Raw genomic sequence first — 19,681 nt, 5'->3', positions numbered from 1 at the left:
TATCAATTTTTACAGTGCCTAACATACCTGACATCTGAAATTTTGTATTGATACTTGAAGTGCAGAACAAGTGTTAAGAGCACCGTAACATAGTTCTAAAAGAAAACGAAGTTACAATAAATTTTAAGTCTTCCTCTTAACTATTACAATCTTGCTCCTATATTAATTATTCAAATTTTTAATACAACCTTATTATATCAAATAATATGGTAATAATAAAATAATACTACCTACTTTCTATATACCTATATATTTAAAGCTTATAAATTGATCTATTTAACCTTTATTATATAAATCAATAATTGTAAGGTTAAACATCCTTTAGACCAGTACCAAAATGCATTTCGGCCCTCTTCAGTTACAATTTTTGGTGTACAATTTATTACTTTCCTGGCTGTTGTATTGATATATTGTATACAGAGGGGAAAGTATGGCGATCAGTCAAAAAAAATGACGCCTATTATTTTTATATTTTTCCTTTTTTTTTTTTTTTTTCCTTTAAAACTAAAACGCAATGTCACTTTTGGAAGGGCCGACGAGGCCGCAAATGGCCGTCTTACGGACGTGACACTTTTCCTTTGAATGCCACGAGACGGGAGAACTGCAGACAGTAAAAGCATACAGATATTGCATGTTTAGCATATAAAAAGAATGCCTGTTGAAAGTAAGTCCGAATAATAAATTCAATAAAAGTTGCCCAGATCTATATAAAGGTTAATTTACATTTTAGAGTCTCATATAATGAAGAGCCTACTGTATCGGACAAAGTTTGTTAATTATTAAATGCAGTCTTACGTTAATTTCATAAAAATTAAGATATATTTTTAAATTACATTCCTAAATATTTCCATTTAGGCCTATTTATACTACACGGCGCGAGTTGAATACTGATTGACGGAGCAAGGTGTGGCATTTCAAAACAAAATTTCATTTTATATAGGGGATAATGGGAGTCAAATAAACTCCCGGCTATGTCATTTGGGGTTGAGAAAGATGATGATATCAGAACAAAAATTGATTTGACCAGTGAAACCCTAAAAGTTAAGATCCGTACAAGTAATCGAAATTCGTGTCAAATGGCGTGAACTTTGACATTCTGTAGTTTGTTTGAAATTCATATTCAATGCTATACCAAAAAAGAGCCTCGCACTGTAGGTGTAAATAAATTGAAGTTCGGATTAATGATCAATTAATCATCAATCTGTTATAGTTCGCTAGATCGATAGATCGATTACAAAATCTATAACTAAATTTCGGTATAGAATTGGAAACGTGCTGTTAATAACATCACTGTATCCAGGTAGTCTTTTAAAACTCTTTCCGCCCTGTGGGCAATGTTCCCTCTAAGGTGCGCGGCCGCGCACGAGAATTTATGTGCCGCGCAGGCGAGCATGCACACTGATTTGAATTGTTGTTTACTTATTTCTCACTCTGTCTGCAACATGATTATTGCTACGTATATTTCGTCCATTAAATACATTAAATCATTGACAAAAGATAATATTTTGTATGGAAGTATGTTTTAAAATAAATTTTAATCTCTACGTTATAATTAATTATTTTAATTTTTATAGGAAAAAAATAAGATTTTATATATATATGCTCAGGAAAATTTTCTGCTCAGAATCTGCTCAACAAAAATTTTTGCTCAGAGAAGTATATGTTCCGCTCATCTACAAAAAAAATTAGAGGGAACATTGCCTGTGGGTACTGAGAGTTTTTTTTAGCAAGCCCATTATGGATTCGATCGGGGATGAGAGACGGGTCCCGATATATCCGGATGCACCCGTCCGGGTTCTCCAGAGTGGTAGGTTGCCATTAGGGATTGCAATCCAGCTGGATTTTTGCTGGATTGAAATCATTCCAGCTGGATCCAGCGTGGATGTATTTTTGGTGCAATAAAGTGTTATCTGTCTATCTATCTATCCTGCAATTTATGTTTTTTTTTTTAATGAAATAAAACATTTAAAAAAAATACTTAAGAAGCTTTTATTATTTAGACTGGTCACTATAAATCAATGAAACTTCTTACACATTTAGGTAGTAAACTTAACTTTGGTTCGGTTTAACACTTGAGATAGAGATAATTAACTTTAAATGTTTAGTTAGATTATAATTATAATGTAATCTTTAAGTTAAATAATAGCAAAGGTAATTCTACTGATTAATTTATATTAATATATTATAATAATGTAAGGACGGATAATCAGTGGCTAAGTGGCTATCAATCTTACCAGTTTTCATATATAGCAGTGGTTCCCAACCTTCTTTTGACCAGGGACCACTTTGATTTCATTGTTGTTAGCAGCGACCACAAGATTTAAGAAAAATAAACTTTAATCAAAACTTTTAATATAAGTAATCGTTAAACTCAAGACTTTTGCTTTAACAGTACCATTATAATAGAAAAATTAAAATTACAGTTTATATCAATATAGAAATAATAATTTAAAATAAATAAAAGTTTTAAATCTTTCGCGGACCATATTTTAGCTCTTGCGGACCACTGGTGGTCCACGGACGACTGGTTGGGAACCGCTGATATATAGGCTCTACATATTAGTCTGTAGTTATTTATAAGTATATAAAACTATGTACTGGAAGTAGAATAAGTTAAATAAACTACACCTTTATCAATCCAGCAAAATTTAATAAAATAATAACGTTTTCAATCGTTTTTAACGATCTTCCTCGGTTACAAAAAAAAATAAAATAGAACATAAAATGTGTTCGGAATGAATATAAAAATTAACGGAAAACGCCCAAACGGACAAAATATAGATAAATAAACAAAATAAATAGCGGAAAAAATATATACAGGGTGTTTTTTTTTAAACTGACGGTACTCAGAAACATCTGTAGAGCAATCCACCCCTACCGGCAAATTTGGGTACTACTTTTTTCTTCGCGGAATCTCTTTCCCATGTCGTCCTTAGTCACTCTCCCAAATTAGGCGACAGTCCGGCTGTTAGATTGCTCTACAGATGTCTTTGAGTACCGTCAGTTTAAAAAAAAAAAACACCCTGTATATAAGATCCAACGAAACCAGCATTGTCCGTTAATAACATTAATTAATGTAAAAGGATCTCCACATGGTAAACAATGAGTCCGCATCTCTATGGTTTATACAACCAGTTGTCATGTGCGCCTTGCAGATTTCCAATCTCTCAAGATGTTTGACCGTTTGCCTATTCGTCGTCGTTTTTATAATCGCCGCTTGATCCCATTGGACGTTAGCATCTTTCTGTCTTGCGTATGATGCCAGCGCAGTGTTGTCAAGGTTCTTACTGATTGTATATTTGTGCTCTTGAGCCTTTGTTTTAAACTGCGCATCGTTGCACTCACATAAACAAGCTTGGAATTGAAACGTTGGTTGTGTAAAAGCACCGAATATATACCCGCTGTTGAATTCCGATTCTCTTTCTGTTTGTCGTTTCTTAAAAGTTTGAAAACAGTGGGATTACGTCGGTATACAATACAAAAATTATCAAACCTGGCAGTACATCTATGTATCTTGTTTAAAAAAAAAAAAAAAAGGGATGTAATTAAGCACTGTTATTTTTATATTTATTCCAAACACATTTTATGTTCTATAGTTAATGTTGTATTTTTTTGTAATTGAGGAAGATCGTTAAAAGCGATTGAATACGTTATTATTTTATTAAATTTTGCTGGATTGATTAAGGTATAGTTTATGTATAAGTAATTTAATTATTAGTGTTAGTAAAGTAGTGAGTAAGTAATTAGTAGCAGTCTAGTAGTTAGCAAAGCGGCAACGCGACGACGTAGACTTTTGTGCAATTGTTTAGAAAGTTAATTGAGTATTTGCGGATCCAGCAGGCCGAAGAATGCGCTAGATCCAGCTGGATTGCTGGATGAGGGATCCAGCAATTGCAATCCCTAGTTGCCATTGTAGTTACTCGGTCATCCGACAGTCAAAATTAGCGTCTTTTAAATTCTGAGGATTTGCAATATACCGCATATATTATTGGACAAATTCGTCGTAGGCGTTAATAGATTGAAATAGTCACAATATCATCAAGTGGCTTCAAATATCTCAAAATCTAACGATATAATACGAATTAAAATCACTTGTAATACATTGCATAAATGTATTTACCACCTGCTTGAACCAATCACGGCATAGTAGTAACATCTGGGATATTTTCAGAGTAACAAATTACCATCTTTGGACAACGTAAACTTTTCTGTACTGATTTGAAAATAATTGGCAGTAAGGTTGGTGGCAATATTTTATCTTGGATTAAGTTTATGGAGTGTTATATAGGCCACAGTTTACATAGGAATCTTTCTCGTCCTTATCAGAGGATCACAAGTTACAGTCGTGTTATCTTTCTTGATTTTCTATCGTTGTCCGCCTTTTTTTCTAAACTTATCCCTTATTCTAGTTTAGTGTTCCGGTCAACAAAAAATTCGAAACCTCACAAGGTGGAAGGAATCTTATTATTGTGCCTTTCCGGAATTAGTTTATTGTTTTATGTCACATAAAACAATAAACTAATTCCGGAAATGAGATTAAATTTAGTGAAATGGTCACGATTCAGGTCTTCAACATTTCAATTAAAATTTCGCCGTTATCACCACACGATGCAATAGAATACCAGTTTGGTAATCCATCAGATCGAAAACTACTTGCGTCATTCGAAAAATATTGTATAATTTTGTGGGTCGCATCTTACCCGTTGTATCTATATTAGGAGTATGTTTGGATTCGCCGTGTCGTTAAATATCCTCTCAACTTCGGGAAATTTTTTTTTCTTCACTTCCCTGCAAACCTGTTCTAACATTTTATTTAAAAAAAAAAACTTCATAAATTTGTCAAATAAATTTAACTTTAGAGTGTCGTTACGACCTACAGAACAAATCGCCGTGAAGACCACATTTAACTTATTTACATTTGCAAAGCGGTAAATTAACAAAAAAAAAAATTATTACGAATTTTTGAATGACAAGATGTTAAGTAGCAAAGGTTATTGCAGACTCTGTTTATGCTACTATATTTAAAACATCGATTTAAGTATTTGTTGTATACAAAATGTACAAATCAGATTTGAATAGTTTCAAAACACTTTATTAACTTTTAAGTTGTTCACTGTACATGTTCACAAAACTTGATACATTTTTTTTTCTTCTTCTTTTTTTGGAAAATTTTTATCACTAGCACCTCCTAGAAAACACTGCTACAAGTGAGTTATAACAATGCACATTACAATTTTAAAGTGAATGCATAAGCATATTAAACAAAATTAAATCTGTGTATATATGTAAAATTCTCGGTATTTTTTTTCTATTGTCTTTTCCTCTTGACAATTGTGTAACTGTTATCCAAACAGGAAAAAAAAAACAGGAAGAATGCTTATGCTGATAAAATATCAAAAGCTTTCAACACAGGTGCATAATGAAATGTTTTAAATGAATAATAATATCAAATATTTAGAATTAACTGATTAAAAAAATAGCATTTTGTTTCTCACGACATAATCAGTTAAAACAAATTTCATAAAATTTAACCATTACAAAAAGTGATTTTATATACTTCTCAGTATATATTAAAAAAAACTTTTCCTTGTTTTCATTCTCTGAAACTACATATTATCTACTAAAAAATAAATTTTATGATTTGATTGACTATATTTTACTCAAATAAATATTTTTCCAAAAACAAAAACAACAAATGTAACTTAAGATATTAACATATATGAATGTACAGTATATATTTTCATATTATATACTAAATAACTTGCAGAAAAAATTTTCTGTTTTAAAATTCAATAAAACTTACAACTTTAGGTGATAACACGATTAATTTTTTTTGTTTTTTTTACACATAAGCACATTTTTCTTCTGTTCACAGTTAGTGCGATTTAGAGATTTTGGCATTTTTTTTCTTTTTTGTTTTTTTTTTTATAAATTATGACCATTCTTATTGAAATGCGATATCCAAAAATTACAAACTCGGTGTTTTCTATTCAAAAATAGGAAACTATGAGGTGCAGATTTATCTGACCTTATTTAAGGACACTTGAAACCTAAACAACACCCCTATGCTCTGTACTAGAAAAATTGTATATCTGGTCAAAAATGTAATTCCTAAAATCAAATTTTGTTAGAAAACATTTCTTTTCACTTTAAATTTAATAAAATAACCTGAGAAATGCTTTACGATTGCACTAATTCAGATATCTGAATGCTTGATGTGTACAATTTGCAGTTTAAATTTAAATTCTTTAATTTGCATACAAGACAACATTTCAAAAATGGGACTGTCAGTGTTGGGATGTATTATCTTTTTCTTTCTCACGATCCTTGCTGGTCAGTTTTTCAATTAATTCTTGCAGTGGTGCAAGTTCTCGTTTGTCAATAAGATTAAATTCCTGAACAAAAAATATGAAATGTTTGAAACTCGTGTTTAGATGAGCTTCTTCTCCGAGCTGAACAACTTCAGAAAAATGTTGATGATATATATGTGCATAAACTCTGAACAAGCGTTTTAAAATAGTCTTTGCAATGGAAAGAAAATTCTTCGGAAATGGAACACCTGCAAAAGAAAGATAATCATTAAAATGATAAAGTTTAAGATTTAAAAAATTTTTAAGATAAAACTAAAGAAATTTTATTGAATTCTTATTTATATAGAATTTACAATATATTTTCTAGGGAACACTAAGATTATATCTAAAAGTTCACATGGAAAACTCAGACTCAAAACTAGTAGAAAAATGTGGACAGCCCTGATTTTATTACAACATGGGGTACCATTATACAAGTTGCTAAATATTTTTTGTCCAAAATGATCAAAATACAACTGGATCATTGAAAGTTATATCTGATACTTCAGATTCAGACATAACTTCTAATTCTGATAAACAGAAATCTTCAATTAAAGCATACCATTATAAAAGACCTATGAAAACAAACAAAACTAAAAGAATTTTGAGCTCTTCTAGGCTCATAGAACACACGCTCATAACTTCACAAAGCCTATTTTTTCTACAGAATGCAAATAATACTGTCTTTTAGCTTGGCTTTTAAATGCATCTAACTATGATGTCAGAGTAATTCAATAATTTTGAAAGCAATCATGAATCACTTTACATAGATTTCAGTATGTTATGCAACTTGTTCATGCACTAAGAATTTTTAGATTGACCTAAATTTTATAGAATTTTTTTCTTTCAATGGCAAAAAAACAATGTTGTTTTCATCAAGTTTTAATTTATATGGTATGATTTATGTAAAATATAATATAAAATTTTATTGTTCATTGTTCAAAATTTCAGCTGAATACTAATCCAACATATAACATTATGAATACAAATTATCATCATGATCAACTTAACAAATTTATAGTTGAAATTTGCAATAATATACTGCAATATCATCAGTTCTTCTGCCATATTTTTCTAATTTAAAAACAAGCAATTATTTATTGTGACATTGTCATAATGTCAGACTGCACAATTTTTAATCATATTTTTAAATAAAATATATGCTCTCCATCTCAAATTATTAGTGGCTTGTCCCTTTACATCATACTTTTCCTTCAGCAATCAAGATGAGCCAGTCGTCTATCTAACTCCTTTCAGGGGAAAATTTTAGAATTGAAATAACGCGACTTCCAGTTTGTATCGAAAGTTCTTATATAGTTAATCAGGGCCTCGTGCCCTGAAAGTTTCCATGTCTGGTCTTGTTTTTCATCTATCTAACTTTTTCATCCATTCTTGAGATTAAAGACAGATGGGTGGACAGACAGCAGACAGTGGGAGTATATAGGTCAACAATTTTTTCAAATTGAAGCCCAACAATAAGGAAATCTAGTACAAAATAAATTTTATCACAAATATTACTAATTACTACTTCAGCATTATACATCCATTTAAAAAAACACAAACCTATTTTAGATGGAAATAATGTCTCGTCATCTAATTGATCTTGTACCCAAGTCATAAGATAATCAATATATTTTGGTGCAGAACATTTTATTGGTTTTTTCACTGTGAGGCCATCAGCCCAATGATATTCATATTTTGGACCTGCAGACATCACTGGACAGCTTTCCTCTGTACAGAACTCTGTTATTGTGCCATACAACATGTTGATCTGATTAAAGAAATCAACAGCTAGAAGATAAAAGAAAATTGTATAATATATCAAATATATAGTTTTGACGGTTTAAGAATTACTCACTATTTACTGCAACCCATTCATTAAGATCTTCTCCTTCTGGCAACATTACAGCCAACCGTAGATTTCCACTACCAAGAGTTGCAGCAGCATGTTTCATGAGATCATATTGATGTGTTCCTTCTGGAATATTTTTCTTTGGTTTAAAGGTTTTTGAAGAACGACCACCACTGAAATGCCAGTATGATAAAGATATTTTTATTTATTTTGAACTAATTTGAATAAAATCAATAAAAAAAAAAGCCAGTGTAAAACAGAAATGATAAACTCTGTACAAAGCAATAATTAGCTAACCATTTCAATATTTTCCTATTTGAATGATTCAACTCAGATTATAAAAATTACAACATTTGGACAAAAATCTCTAACTTTATTAATTTGTGTAATATAATGCATAAAATAATCACTTAAATTTGGTCTACTCAACATTGATGTTTTCTTATTCCACAAAAGAATATAAAGTATAATTATACTGCATATATCCTTAAAAAAAATCTTAGAAATATATATAATATATAATTAAATTTTTAACAATATGAAATATGGTAAACTGTTGAACAGAAGTTAAATTATTCAATGTACTAACCAAATAAAATAAACTCATTCTATCAATATATCTTTCTACCATATGAAAAAAACTAATACTTAAGATTGTGCATTAACTACATATTAAATTAAGTGTAACATTATAAAATGAAAATATATTGATAACAATTTTGTTTAACTTAAAGAAGGCAATTTAAAATGGCCGAAACATTAGTTAAATTAAAGAAAGTGCTAGATAAAAGAAAGGTGTTGTGAAACTTTGTATAACAATTTACGATTTAAAGAAGTTGTTTATCCTATATAATGTTTTTGAAGCAAGCCAAGAAACCTCAAAAACAATTGTAGAAAAAGCAGAAAAATTCTTTAAATTGAAAATATAAAAAAAGCCAGTTACGTTTTGTAATCTTGAGAATTAAGAAAAATGTCGTTATCTCTGGTAATGCTTCTGCACAATTTTGGAAATAAGCTATGAAAATTTAAGCCAAATTGACTAGGGTGTTATATTTTAATTTATAATTTTTAAATCACACATTAGATATGCATAACAATTAATTGCTACATTAATAATAGAAGTATGGTATCTAATGTCAATATATTGTCTGAGATAAAAAAAGAAACTGTCTTTTGATACGTATTTTAATTAAAATTTTGAAACCAAAACTCAATTCAAATAAATAATTCAAAAATTTTGAACTACTTAATATTGTTCTACTCAAAGTTTATTTATGAACATTACTGGACAGCAGAACAGTTAATATACAAAAAATACAAATATTTTGTTAATTTACTTATTGAAAATATTTGTATATTTTGGTGTTTTGTGTTTTATTACTTCAATTAAAATATTTGAAATGTCAAACAGTTTATTTCATATTTTAGACATTGATAATCTTTACTACATTAAATTATTGCTCTATCTAAATCAACTGCAATAGATCTGTTTTTGATGCCTTAATGAAATATTTGAAGCATACTTTTAGGAATAATTTTTTATTATAATATAAATGGAATACTCAGCTAATACCAATAATATGTGCAACGTGAACTGAAGTCAACTTATGAATGACATGATAAAACAATTTTTAATAGTTGTATGATAGTGGATTTCTGTGTTTAAAAATTCCTGACTAACATGAATTGAATATTTCTGCTTTCTGAAGTGTGATATATTGTAATTAAGATCCAATATTTCTAAACGTTAATGTAATGTATGCAACGTGACATCTGAAAAAATACTGCAGAGACAAAAGCATCCGTTTTTTGAAAAAGAGTTCAGTTCACTTATAAATACCTATGCTAATAAAATCAATGTTTACAATGTGAGATGGATATGCCTACAATGCATGTGATTTTATTGCCAATAAAAGTGAAGTCTGTTGTCTTGTAAAGATTGTATTGTCTATAATAATAGCTCTGTAATATTATTAAAGTAACACACAAAATGTACTTAAATTTAGCCTTCAAGTTCCTCTTTCACTGATCATATCTCAAGGACTTCAAAACAATATAATACTTACACATATATTATATATTTATTGTAAAAGTTAATATTTATATAATTTTGTTTGTTTTTTTTTGTTGGTTGTCATGATAACACAAGAATAAACAAGAAAAGTGTAAGATTTAAAGTGCAAAAAGGAAGAGAAAATGTGACTGTCAAATCAGACAACATATAGAAAAATTTTGTTTTGTTTTTGCAATAATTTTTCTGGGTGAAGAACAGTGCTAGTTTACTGTTTTGTTTTATGAATTTCTATGTGAAAATAAAGGACTTTTAAATTTGTAATTCAGAATATAATGAACATAATCATACACCTAGTTGTGATATACTGTCTGTGGTCCATCATATGTATTTTTAGTGTAACAACAAAAGTGTGTTAACAATAAAAGTTTTTGTGGGACAGTAAACCTGTAAAATAGATTCTCTTCAAAATAAAAATTTGCTATTTTTAATTTTCTAAAAATGTTAGAAATTTGCTGAGATTTTAACAGAAAATAAATCTTGGAACATAATGCTTTGCTATGAAACCTTTACTATTATAAACCTGAAATCTTTCTAACACAAACAGAACTTTTTTGGTTATAAATTGCATAACAACTTAAGTAAAGTAAAATTTTTCAGTATAAAAGTAGTTAAAGTCTAAAGCATAAGTGAGCTGTTTGAAGGGAAAAAATGATAAGCACCAAAATGAAAATTTTAAACGCAAGGAAATAAAATTGCAATTTAGTTTTAATATCTGTTTTATATTCAGTGTATTTAAGCAAGAAACAAACATTTCATCTTTATTCCATATTAGAAAAATGTAGGAATGTACTCCAAGATAAAAATTTAAGATTAATGTTTTTTGGCATTAATAAAGTTTTGATGAGTCACACACAAAATACTTTATTAATGCTGAAAGGCAGCTATCTTAAACTTTTATCTGATAGAAATCTGACTTGACAAATGAATTTCTTTATACTCTGTAGATACATCATTTCCCTGAGCAGCTTAATAATATAACTTGAGGTCTTGGATCATGACAAGTGTTTACATCTACCATTTTTTTAGTTGAGATTACTGAATCATAATAAGTAATAATACTTTGTGGTAAAAAAAGAGTTTTTCCTACAAAATACACGTACAATAAATTTTGTGCATTCTTACATTTTGTAAGTATTTTAATTACTGATTTTATTTTATTTTATTTGTTGGCATAGTAATCTAATGTGGGAACTCTAGTAAACTAAACTAAACTCACTCTAGTAATCTCCAGTCTGAGTAGACTGGAGATTACCATCCCCACTTTGGTTTACCATAATAAAGAAGAGTATAAACTTCTTTTCATGCCTTGAAAATAAAATTTTAAATTAAAACCAAAAGTTTATCCATAACAAGTCTAAATATGTATGCTAAGACTTTTTCAATATGTTTTTCTGCATAAATAAAAACATAACTTATTATAAAAACAGAAAATTCTGGCTGGAAAATGTTGTATACCAATTAGACAGATTCTACTATAGACTGTTAAGTTTGCTATTCAATAAATTATACAAGTTGCATGCACTAAGAACAGTTATCCTAATGTAATATGTTAAATTGTTTAGAATATTATGCCAGTCTCTACATATATCCTCTGTAAATTTGTTTATGACCTAAACTTTTACAGCAATCATAAGCTTTCAGTCTTCATAAAGAGATGGCCAGCTAGCCATGGCAGGTTAATTTCAGCCATTAAGTCTATACAGTATCATCTGACAAAAGTTGTAAGAATATCTAATGTAAAACTCTTCCTAAAGTTAAAGATACATTATAAAGCCATTTCTAACTATGTTTTAATTATCATGCTATTTCCAGATTAGTTACATGAAAATGAATTATGTATTCTGCCTACTAGAGTTCTTACCTTATGAAATTATGATGTTTTGCATTTGTAATACTTCCTGTAGAATTTGTACTTGTTTATATTGGTGATATATTATGTCAATCTCCTGAGAAAGCTTCAACCTTGATTTTAGAGATAGTATTTATGTTGTGTTAATATTCACATTTTCCTTTGGAGTTGTTTGAGTTCTATGTGCGTATATGCATATAGTGAAATAAATATATAAGTATTGAGATGCATACATATTTATTACCTTAGTGATGGTTAGCATTCAAATGTGTTGTTAGTAAGCAGTTTAACATGTGTTGTTAGTAAGCAGTTTAACTTATTACTGTATATTCTTCTATTACCCTTGAATCTGTGTGAATCTGACCTATTGGAATCATAAATACAACAAAAATCTGATTATAATACTACAAATATTGTTCTTAACAGTTATTTAATGTGCATTTTAGAATGTGCTTATTCTACTAACAAGATAAAAAAATGCTATAAAAACTTCACTTGTGTACTCAGAATTCAGAGTTGCATATCTTTAGGTAATAGTGCAAAAAGATAGCTTAAAATTGTCTATTGGCTTCAACATATGAATAACAATACATTGACAGTTTTAACGTTACAGTGGAACTTTGCTTAACGAGCACCTCCTTGCACAACGAGCATTTCACATAACGAGCAAAACAAATTGTAAAAATTTGTCTTGCTTAACGAGCGATGTTTCACATAATGAGTGATGAGATGAGGGGAAGTCCCAAATTGTGCACATGTGGCATGCTCCATCAGTCTGTGTTCAGCACTCATTCCGCTAGCATCTTAGTGTCACTTATGATCACATATTTTTCCAAACTTGTGTTCACACATATTACTTATAAACATCAGCAACCACAGCCCGTTATATAATAAACATGCCAAACGATATGCCAAATTCTTGGGTCATTAAATTTAATGACAGATTCCAAATTAAATTTTAGAAATGTCTGAATTAAAAATTAACTATTTATAATTATTAAATTTAATACGAGATGGAAACACAACTGCCTACTTTTAGTCAAATTAATTAATTTCTAATATTTAATTATAGCCTTTACATAACCCAAGAATTTGGCATATTGCTTGGAGTGTTTATCAAACATATTAACTATGATTTTTTTTTGTTTCTGCAAATTGAATTCTCATTTCAGGATGGTTCATTCTGCGCTAGAAAAAAAGATGATTCATGCTCCTTAACAGTGTATATTGTACAGTTTTGAATAAACATTATACATAAAACATTTGAGCATTTTTTTCGGCATGAAATGCATTATCGTATTTTACAATAATTTCTATGGAAAAAATTGTTTCGCTTAATGAGTGTTTCGCATTACGAGTAAGACTCTGGAACAAATTATGCTCGTTAAGCGAGGTTGCACTGTACTTCCTTGCAGTACAGTAGCTCAAATTATTTGTATTTCTTACTTCAACTATACAGCAGCTGTTATTAACGACAACACTACAACTAGAACATAGCAAGTAAATAATACTAGAAGAATTACTATTAATTAATGATAATTATAATAAATTTTATAATATGAACATTTATTAAAGTTATTTTAGCATGTCCTTTTAATGTCAGAATCAATAAAATCAGAATTTTCTAATATATTCCCTCAGCACAGCTGGTTGTTCAAAAAACAAACCGGTGCGAATTCAGAATTTTCATTAATTGCAGTCATATTTGCTGAATGTTATCATTAATGTTCACACTTAATGTTATCATTTAGTTATTTTATCAGTATGGATAAATCCCAAGTGATTATAAGAAGCAAACTATACTATATAAAAACCTTTTCCTCAATCATATACCATTTTGGAATGCAAAGTTCATTCTTCAAAAATTTCTTTTTTTATATATTAGAATTTGTGTGTAATTTTTATATAATCCATGTAAAATTTAATAATGTATATTGTGTTATTTTGTTATATTTGATATTAGGCCTATATTTTATACTGTCATCTTAAACAGTAAGAAACATAGATATCAAACATAACAAATAATGAATTATAAAACAAAATTAATAACTAAGCAGAACCAACACTGTTAAAGAGCCTCTTTTCTTCCATTATATATATTTATAATACATCTGTTAAGAGAAATCAGTTTAATGCATAGTACTATTTTTTAGAAACATACAGAGATATTTCTATAAAACAATTCATTGTGAGTTTTTGTTGTTCATATATTTGTCACAGAACAGCTGACTCTAACAAATAACTTTTTTGTCCCTATGTGATTTTTATAATAGCTTCTTTTGTTATTCTGTAAGAATGTTATATTAATTACTGTGTTGATATAATTTTATTTGCAGTGCAAGATAAAAGTATTTGATCTTATGTTAGGTATAATTTGTCTGTATTGTATGAGATCTTTTGCATTATTGTTTTCAGATTTTAACATACAGTAAATGATCCCATGTATAATGAACTTTTTCCTACATATTGGTAATTGTATATAACCTTATATTGGTAATTACATACATAAAATATTTCTGCCAACTGCTGATGAACGGTTGAATATTTGTATCAAAAGTCCTAGATATTGTTTTCTATACCAGATATTTTTCAACACTAAAAACACAATGTTTTAAAATATTGTTCTTGTATAATGTGCATAAAGACTTTTGTTTTCCAACAGCACGTTTCTTTATTGTTTTGAATGTTGTTTATGTTTATTTCTATACAGGGCATAATTGGTATCTTTTGTATAGTTTGTTTCTCTTTCTTGATCCAATCTACTCTATTGTGTGGCAGTACTGGTACAACAAGAAAGGATCAATATAAGCACTGAAATATTTTTTTTGTGGTTGTTGAGACTGTGTTGTTAGAAAAAAAATTGCCATCTTACAAATACTAGTCAGATTGTAAATATTCAGTCAGTTATCAAAGACTACTATCTCTGCTTTTATTTAAGGGAAATACATGATAAATTGTTAAATTTGATTTCTCTGTTCACTTTCTTTATGTATTCTATGAGAGATAAACTTTCTAAATTGTCACGTCTTATTGTGGCATGATTAAGATTATAGTTAGTTTGCCTTACTTTCCAACTACAAGTAAACTCACCAAAGGACCCACCAAAACTGATAAGCAAAGACATATGCCAATGTTAATTTCTAAATTATAATTTTCTGCATATTTTTATGCTATAAGAACATTATTTCTATAGACGGGACACAGATTGCAGTCATAGTTCTGACAGTGATTTGCACCACTAATAGTAAATTTCAAAATCTAAAAATAGCACATTGATTTTTCAGTTGAGTTATCTGTCAAGTAAATTTCAATATTACAAAAAATAAATATTTATTTATTTAATTTATCTATATAATTTTATTTTATAGTACTTTTTGTGTTATTAGTGGCTGCATACCATATCTTTCACCTCTATTTTCTACTGTAGAATATTTATAATATAACAGCTAGCTTTATAAGTTATATGAGACTATACATATGAAAAGATTGCAAATCTCAGCAGCTAAAAGCTTCATTTGCAGTAAAATTTATCAGCTGTATTGTTTACATAGAAACAGGTGAATCTTATACATGAAAGAGGATAGCCAATGGAAATCTCAAAATACAAACTTTAAACAAAAGGTTAGAAATACATACATACAAACATTTTTCCCCATGAAGAGGAAAATTTGATATCTTTTCATAAATAAATGAAACCAATTCCTATTTTGAATGCTTCATTTACATTTCCTGAAATTCCATCATATATATTATAAAAATCTAAATTAAAAATGAATACTATTTTATAGAAATACTAATTCTGTCATTTTCAAGATATTTTAAATCAATCTCAATTATGATATAGTATGTTTGTATGAATGCATACATTTTTATATCATCCATATATGGTATATGAAATGTAATCAATATTATACATTATACTGTATCTTTATTTTGTAGTATTTAAATTTTTTATAATTAAAGTAAACAATAGAAAATACACAAAGCATAAAAAAATGGCTTTAGGACTAGACAGAACTAGTAGTGCTAAGGACCCTTATTTCCTCATCTTATATGTATTTGATTGCTTTTAATGGATGAATTAGCTCAATTGATAAACTCTTAAGTGTCTTAAATTATTTAAGATATTTTTAAGTTATATTTCAAAATAAAGTAAGCTATTTATTTTTAAATTATAGTACAATCTCAATAATCAGGCTGTTTGTTAGCATGACATGTCCAGTAATCTAACACTAGCCAACTCTTTACTAAAACTGTTACTTACTAACTTGTAAGTCATAGACAAGCTTCCCACTAAACATGGCATGATATTGAATGTGAACTTGAATACTTGAATCTGGATACAATATTAAGATTGTTAGACTCATCCTCATAGGCTGCTCAAATTGATTGCTCTCTCAATGATACCTCCAACCTATTAACCAGAGTAAAACTTGTTCTAAAATTTGCTAACGTTTTCGTCGCCCCTTCTGTGCACTTCCTCATAAAAGATAAAAGACCGTTGCGAGCTGTATATTGACCTTCAAACCTCCCTTTCAAAAGGTGTCAACGGTCTTTTAGCTCGCAATGGTCTTTTATCGAAAGCCTGAGGAAGGGCCCGGAAGGGGTGATGAAAACATTAGCAAATTTTAGAACAAGTTTTACTCCGGTTAATAGGTTGGAGGTAGCATTGATTTATCATCCTGGTGTATCAGAAGGATTAGAAAGTAGATTGATTGCTCTCTTTTCATAATTTTCTTACTATTCTACACACTTTTGATTAATATGATATAGTATCATTTAAATAAACAAATACAGATAAACCAGTCTATCTCTAATGTTTATCTTAAAAACCTCTATCTTAAAATTTGTTTTTTCTCTTTCATTTTTAGTCTAAATTCAATCTATCTTCCATCTTTAGCTCAAGTAATTTTCTCCCAAAACTTTTATCTCAAATTATAGACTGAAGTGTCAATTACAATTTCAAAGCCCAGCAACTACATTTTGATAGCATAAATTGTAGTGAAGAAAAATCTCTTGCAATAGACACACAGTAGCAAATAACACTGTTTTTCTTTAATTGGCTACAAGTTGAGCTTACATTTTATTGGTTAAAGAAAGTCAGAAACTATTGACAAACTATTTAAGATATGTCAAAATGTTTTATTTATACCTAATACAGGTATTTTATATACATGTTATATATATATATATATATATATATATATATAAAATCGAGACGAGTTGATAATAATAATGATAATCAGCGCAGAGCCCAAACGGTTAGGAGTTGAAAGTTGAAATTTGGTACATAGTTAGGGTACGTCACGAGAAAGCACGCTGAGAAGGGATTTTTCGAAATTCTTCCCCACAGGGATTAAGTCTTAACACTTCCATCGTTGGTGGAAGTGTTACGTAACAATGGAAGTGTTAAGAGAAAGCGATGTGCAAGACGCAGATGCAGTTTTTTTCATTTTTACGGGAAATCGAACATATTTTTAGACCTATCTAAAAATTCTGTAATTAGTCTGGAAACAGGGAGGACCCAATTCTCGCATTCTGTGAAAACGGGTAAGGTTGACTATAATGTAATAATCTTAATATTCACTAAAACAGTTAGGAGTTGAAAGTTGAAATTTCGTACACAGTTAGGGTACCAGATTTAAGTACCAAAGTGTTAAGTAACAATGGAGAACAAGAGAAAGCGACGTGCAAGATTTATGGGCACTGGAAAAAAAAGAAAAAAGAAAAAGAGTAATATGTTGGAACATATTCTATTTTCAAATTTAAACAGATTAGTTCAGTTTTTCTCGACCTTTCTTCTTTAGAACATTCGATGAAAATCGAAGGATACAATCAGAACACATTGTGAAAATCGAACAATATTAGAACATTCGATTTTCAAATTCGACCTTTCTTTAGAAAAACTTAGTTCATTGATGAAATTACTCTTTTTTTGTGACTATAATGTAATAATCTTAATCTTCGCTATCGTTACTTTTGCCCGAGTAACGCCGGGCCTACTTGCTAGTTGTATTAATAAAATACTGTATCTCCAATCAAATCTATGACTATTTATAATTTAGGAACCTCTATCTCAAAACCAGTCTATCTCATATTTTTTTCTTGTCCCTTTGAGATACAAGTTCAACTGTATTTTCTTTCCAAATGATTAAACATTTGAATTCATTTTATATCCAACAATCCAACAATCTCCTCAATTCGACACTGTTCCGGTTCCATTTACATTAGATTACAAAGATTGTATTGTATTCTCAGAAATCATACTTATTAGTTTAATAAGAATCATCTCATATAATGAAAGATATTTTAAAAAGTAATTATATATCAAATTTTTGTGTTTTGTAAAGTTTTCATGTAAAAAATGAATGTGTTAAATGAAATTATTTAACTGTCAACAATCACTTCTATTACACATAATACACATTAAAATTTATAATACACATTTATAATACACATTATAAAATTAAAAAATTTCGAAAAAAATCATTTCAGAGAAACATGTTTTCGAATCAATTTTAAATATCACTTACTTAAAATTTTCCATAATTTAATTATAGAATATTTAAAATATATTTTGTACCCTGACAAAACTTAACACAAAAGTAAATAAATTCAAAGACGTTTCTGTACTGTACACATAAGCATTGTTATTGATCAAATACTAAAAATGGCTAAGAGATATGTAAACACAGAAAAGTGTTGTTATAATTGTTTCATTTGAATGACAAATGAATAAAATATCTAATTTTACCAGTCAAATTTTAAACATGGAAATTTCGAATAAATAAACCTATTTATTTAACAAAATTAAACAAAATCTCTGTGTAAACAGCCAAGAAATATAATTGACACGTCGCTATGTTATGCAATATTTTTCTTGGATCCAAATCAGTCATAAGGAGAAGTTAAAGGTAAAATGTAACTCTGTATACATGTGTAAACAGAGATAACTTCTACCTTAAAATTCTTCAATAAAATAAAACAGAGGGTTTATATAAGTTTAAATGTAGTTAAATATGTTTAATGGTTGTTTAAATTGTTTGATTATAAAAGCCTTTATCACACATTCGAGGGATATTTCATCGCACATACTTTCTCATAATAATGAGTCATCAAAATGAAACAGGATTTGTGGAAAATATACATAAAAGATAATAGTGAACATTTTATAATGAAAATAAGGTATACTTACAATAAAAAACTCATATTTTTCACACTTCTATAACCTTATAAAGTCCTTTTGAATAACTTGTTAAAATATAACAAAATTATTTCCTTTACAAATTGGAGCAGAATTTCAAATACAAAAACGATAGAAAGTGGAATGATAACTTCCCCATCTCGCATACAACTATTAAAATGGCCGCTAACGAAAGTTATTTTCACTTTCTTTTGAAAAAGTATATAAATCTAATATAATATTATTACCTTTAATTTAATTTATATAAATAATAACCATAATTAATTGAATTCGATTCGAAATTTATAATTTTTTTTTCAAAATAAAATTTTAAATAGTAATTTAATTTTATTAATATTTATATATTTGATTT

The 19,681-nt window shown here is 28.6% G+C and overlaps 1 protein-coding gene across 1 annotated transcript; it reads right to left on the bottom strand.

The window, feature by feature from the left end:
• Window positions 1–5,076: 5,076 nt before the first annotated feature.
• On the bottom strand, window positions 5,077–19,519 carry mats (MOB kinase activator-like 1). Its single transcript, XM_067283931.1, has 4 exons — window positions 19,321–19,519; window positions 8,209–8,375; window positions 7,914–8,141; window positions 5,077–6,559 (listed from the first exon to the last, which is right to left on the bottom strand). The coding sequence occupies exons 1-4, from the start codon at window positions 19,332–19,334 to the stop codon at window positions 6,288–6,290; spliced, it is 681 nt and encodes a 226-aa protein (XP_067140032.1). The 5' UTR covers window positions 19,335–19,519; the 3' UTR covers window positions 5,077–6,287.
• Between the last annotated feature and the right edge of the window lie 162 nt (window positions 19,520–19,681).

The sequence above is a fragment of the Centruroides vittatus genome, unplaced genomic scaffold, assembly GCF_030686945.1.
Source record: "Centruroides vittatus isolate TY-2023 unplaced genomic scaffold, ASM3068694v2 scaffold_1015, whole genome shotgun sequence".
Lineage (NCBI taxonomy): Eukaryota > Metazoa > Arthropoda > Arachnida > Scorpiones > Buthidae > Centruroides > Centruroides vittatus.
This window is presented reverse-complemented; position numbering and strand designations above follow the sequence as displayed.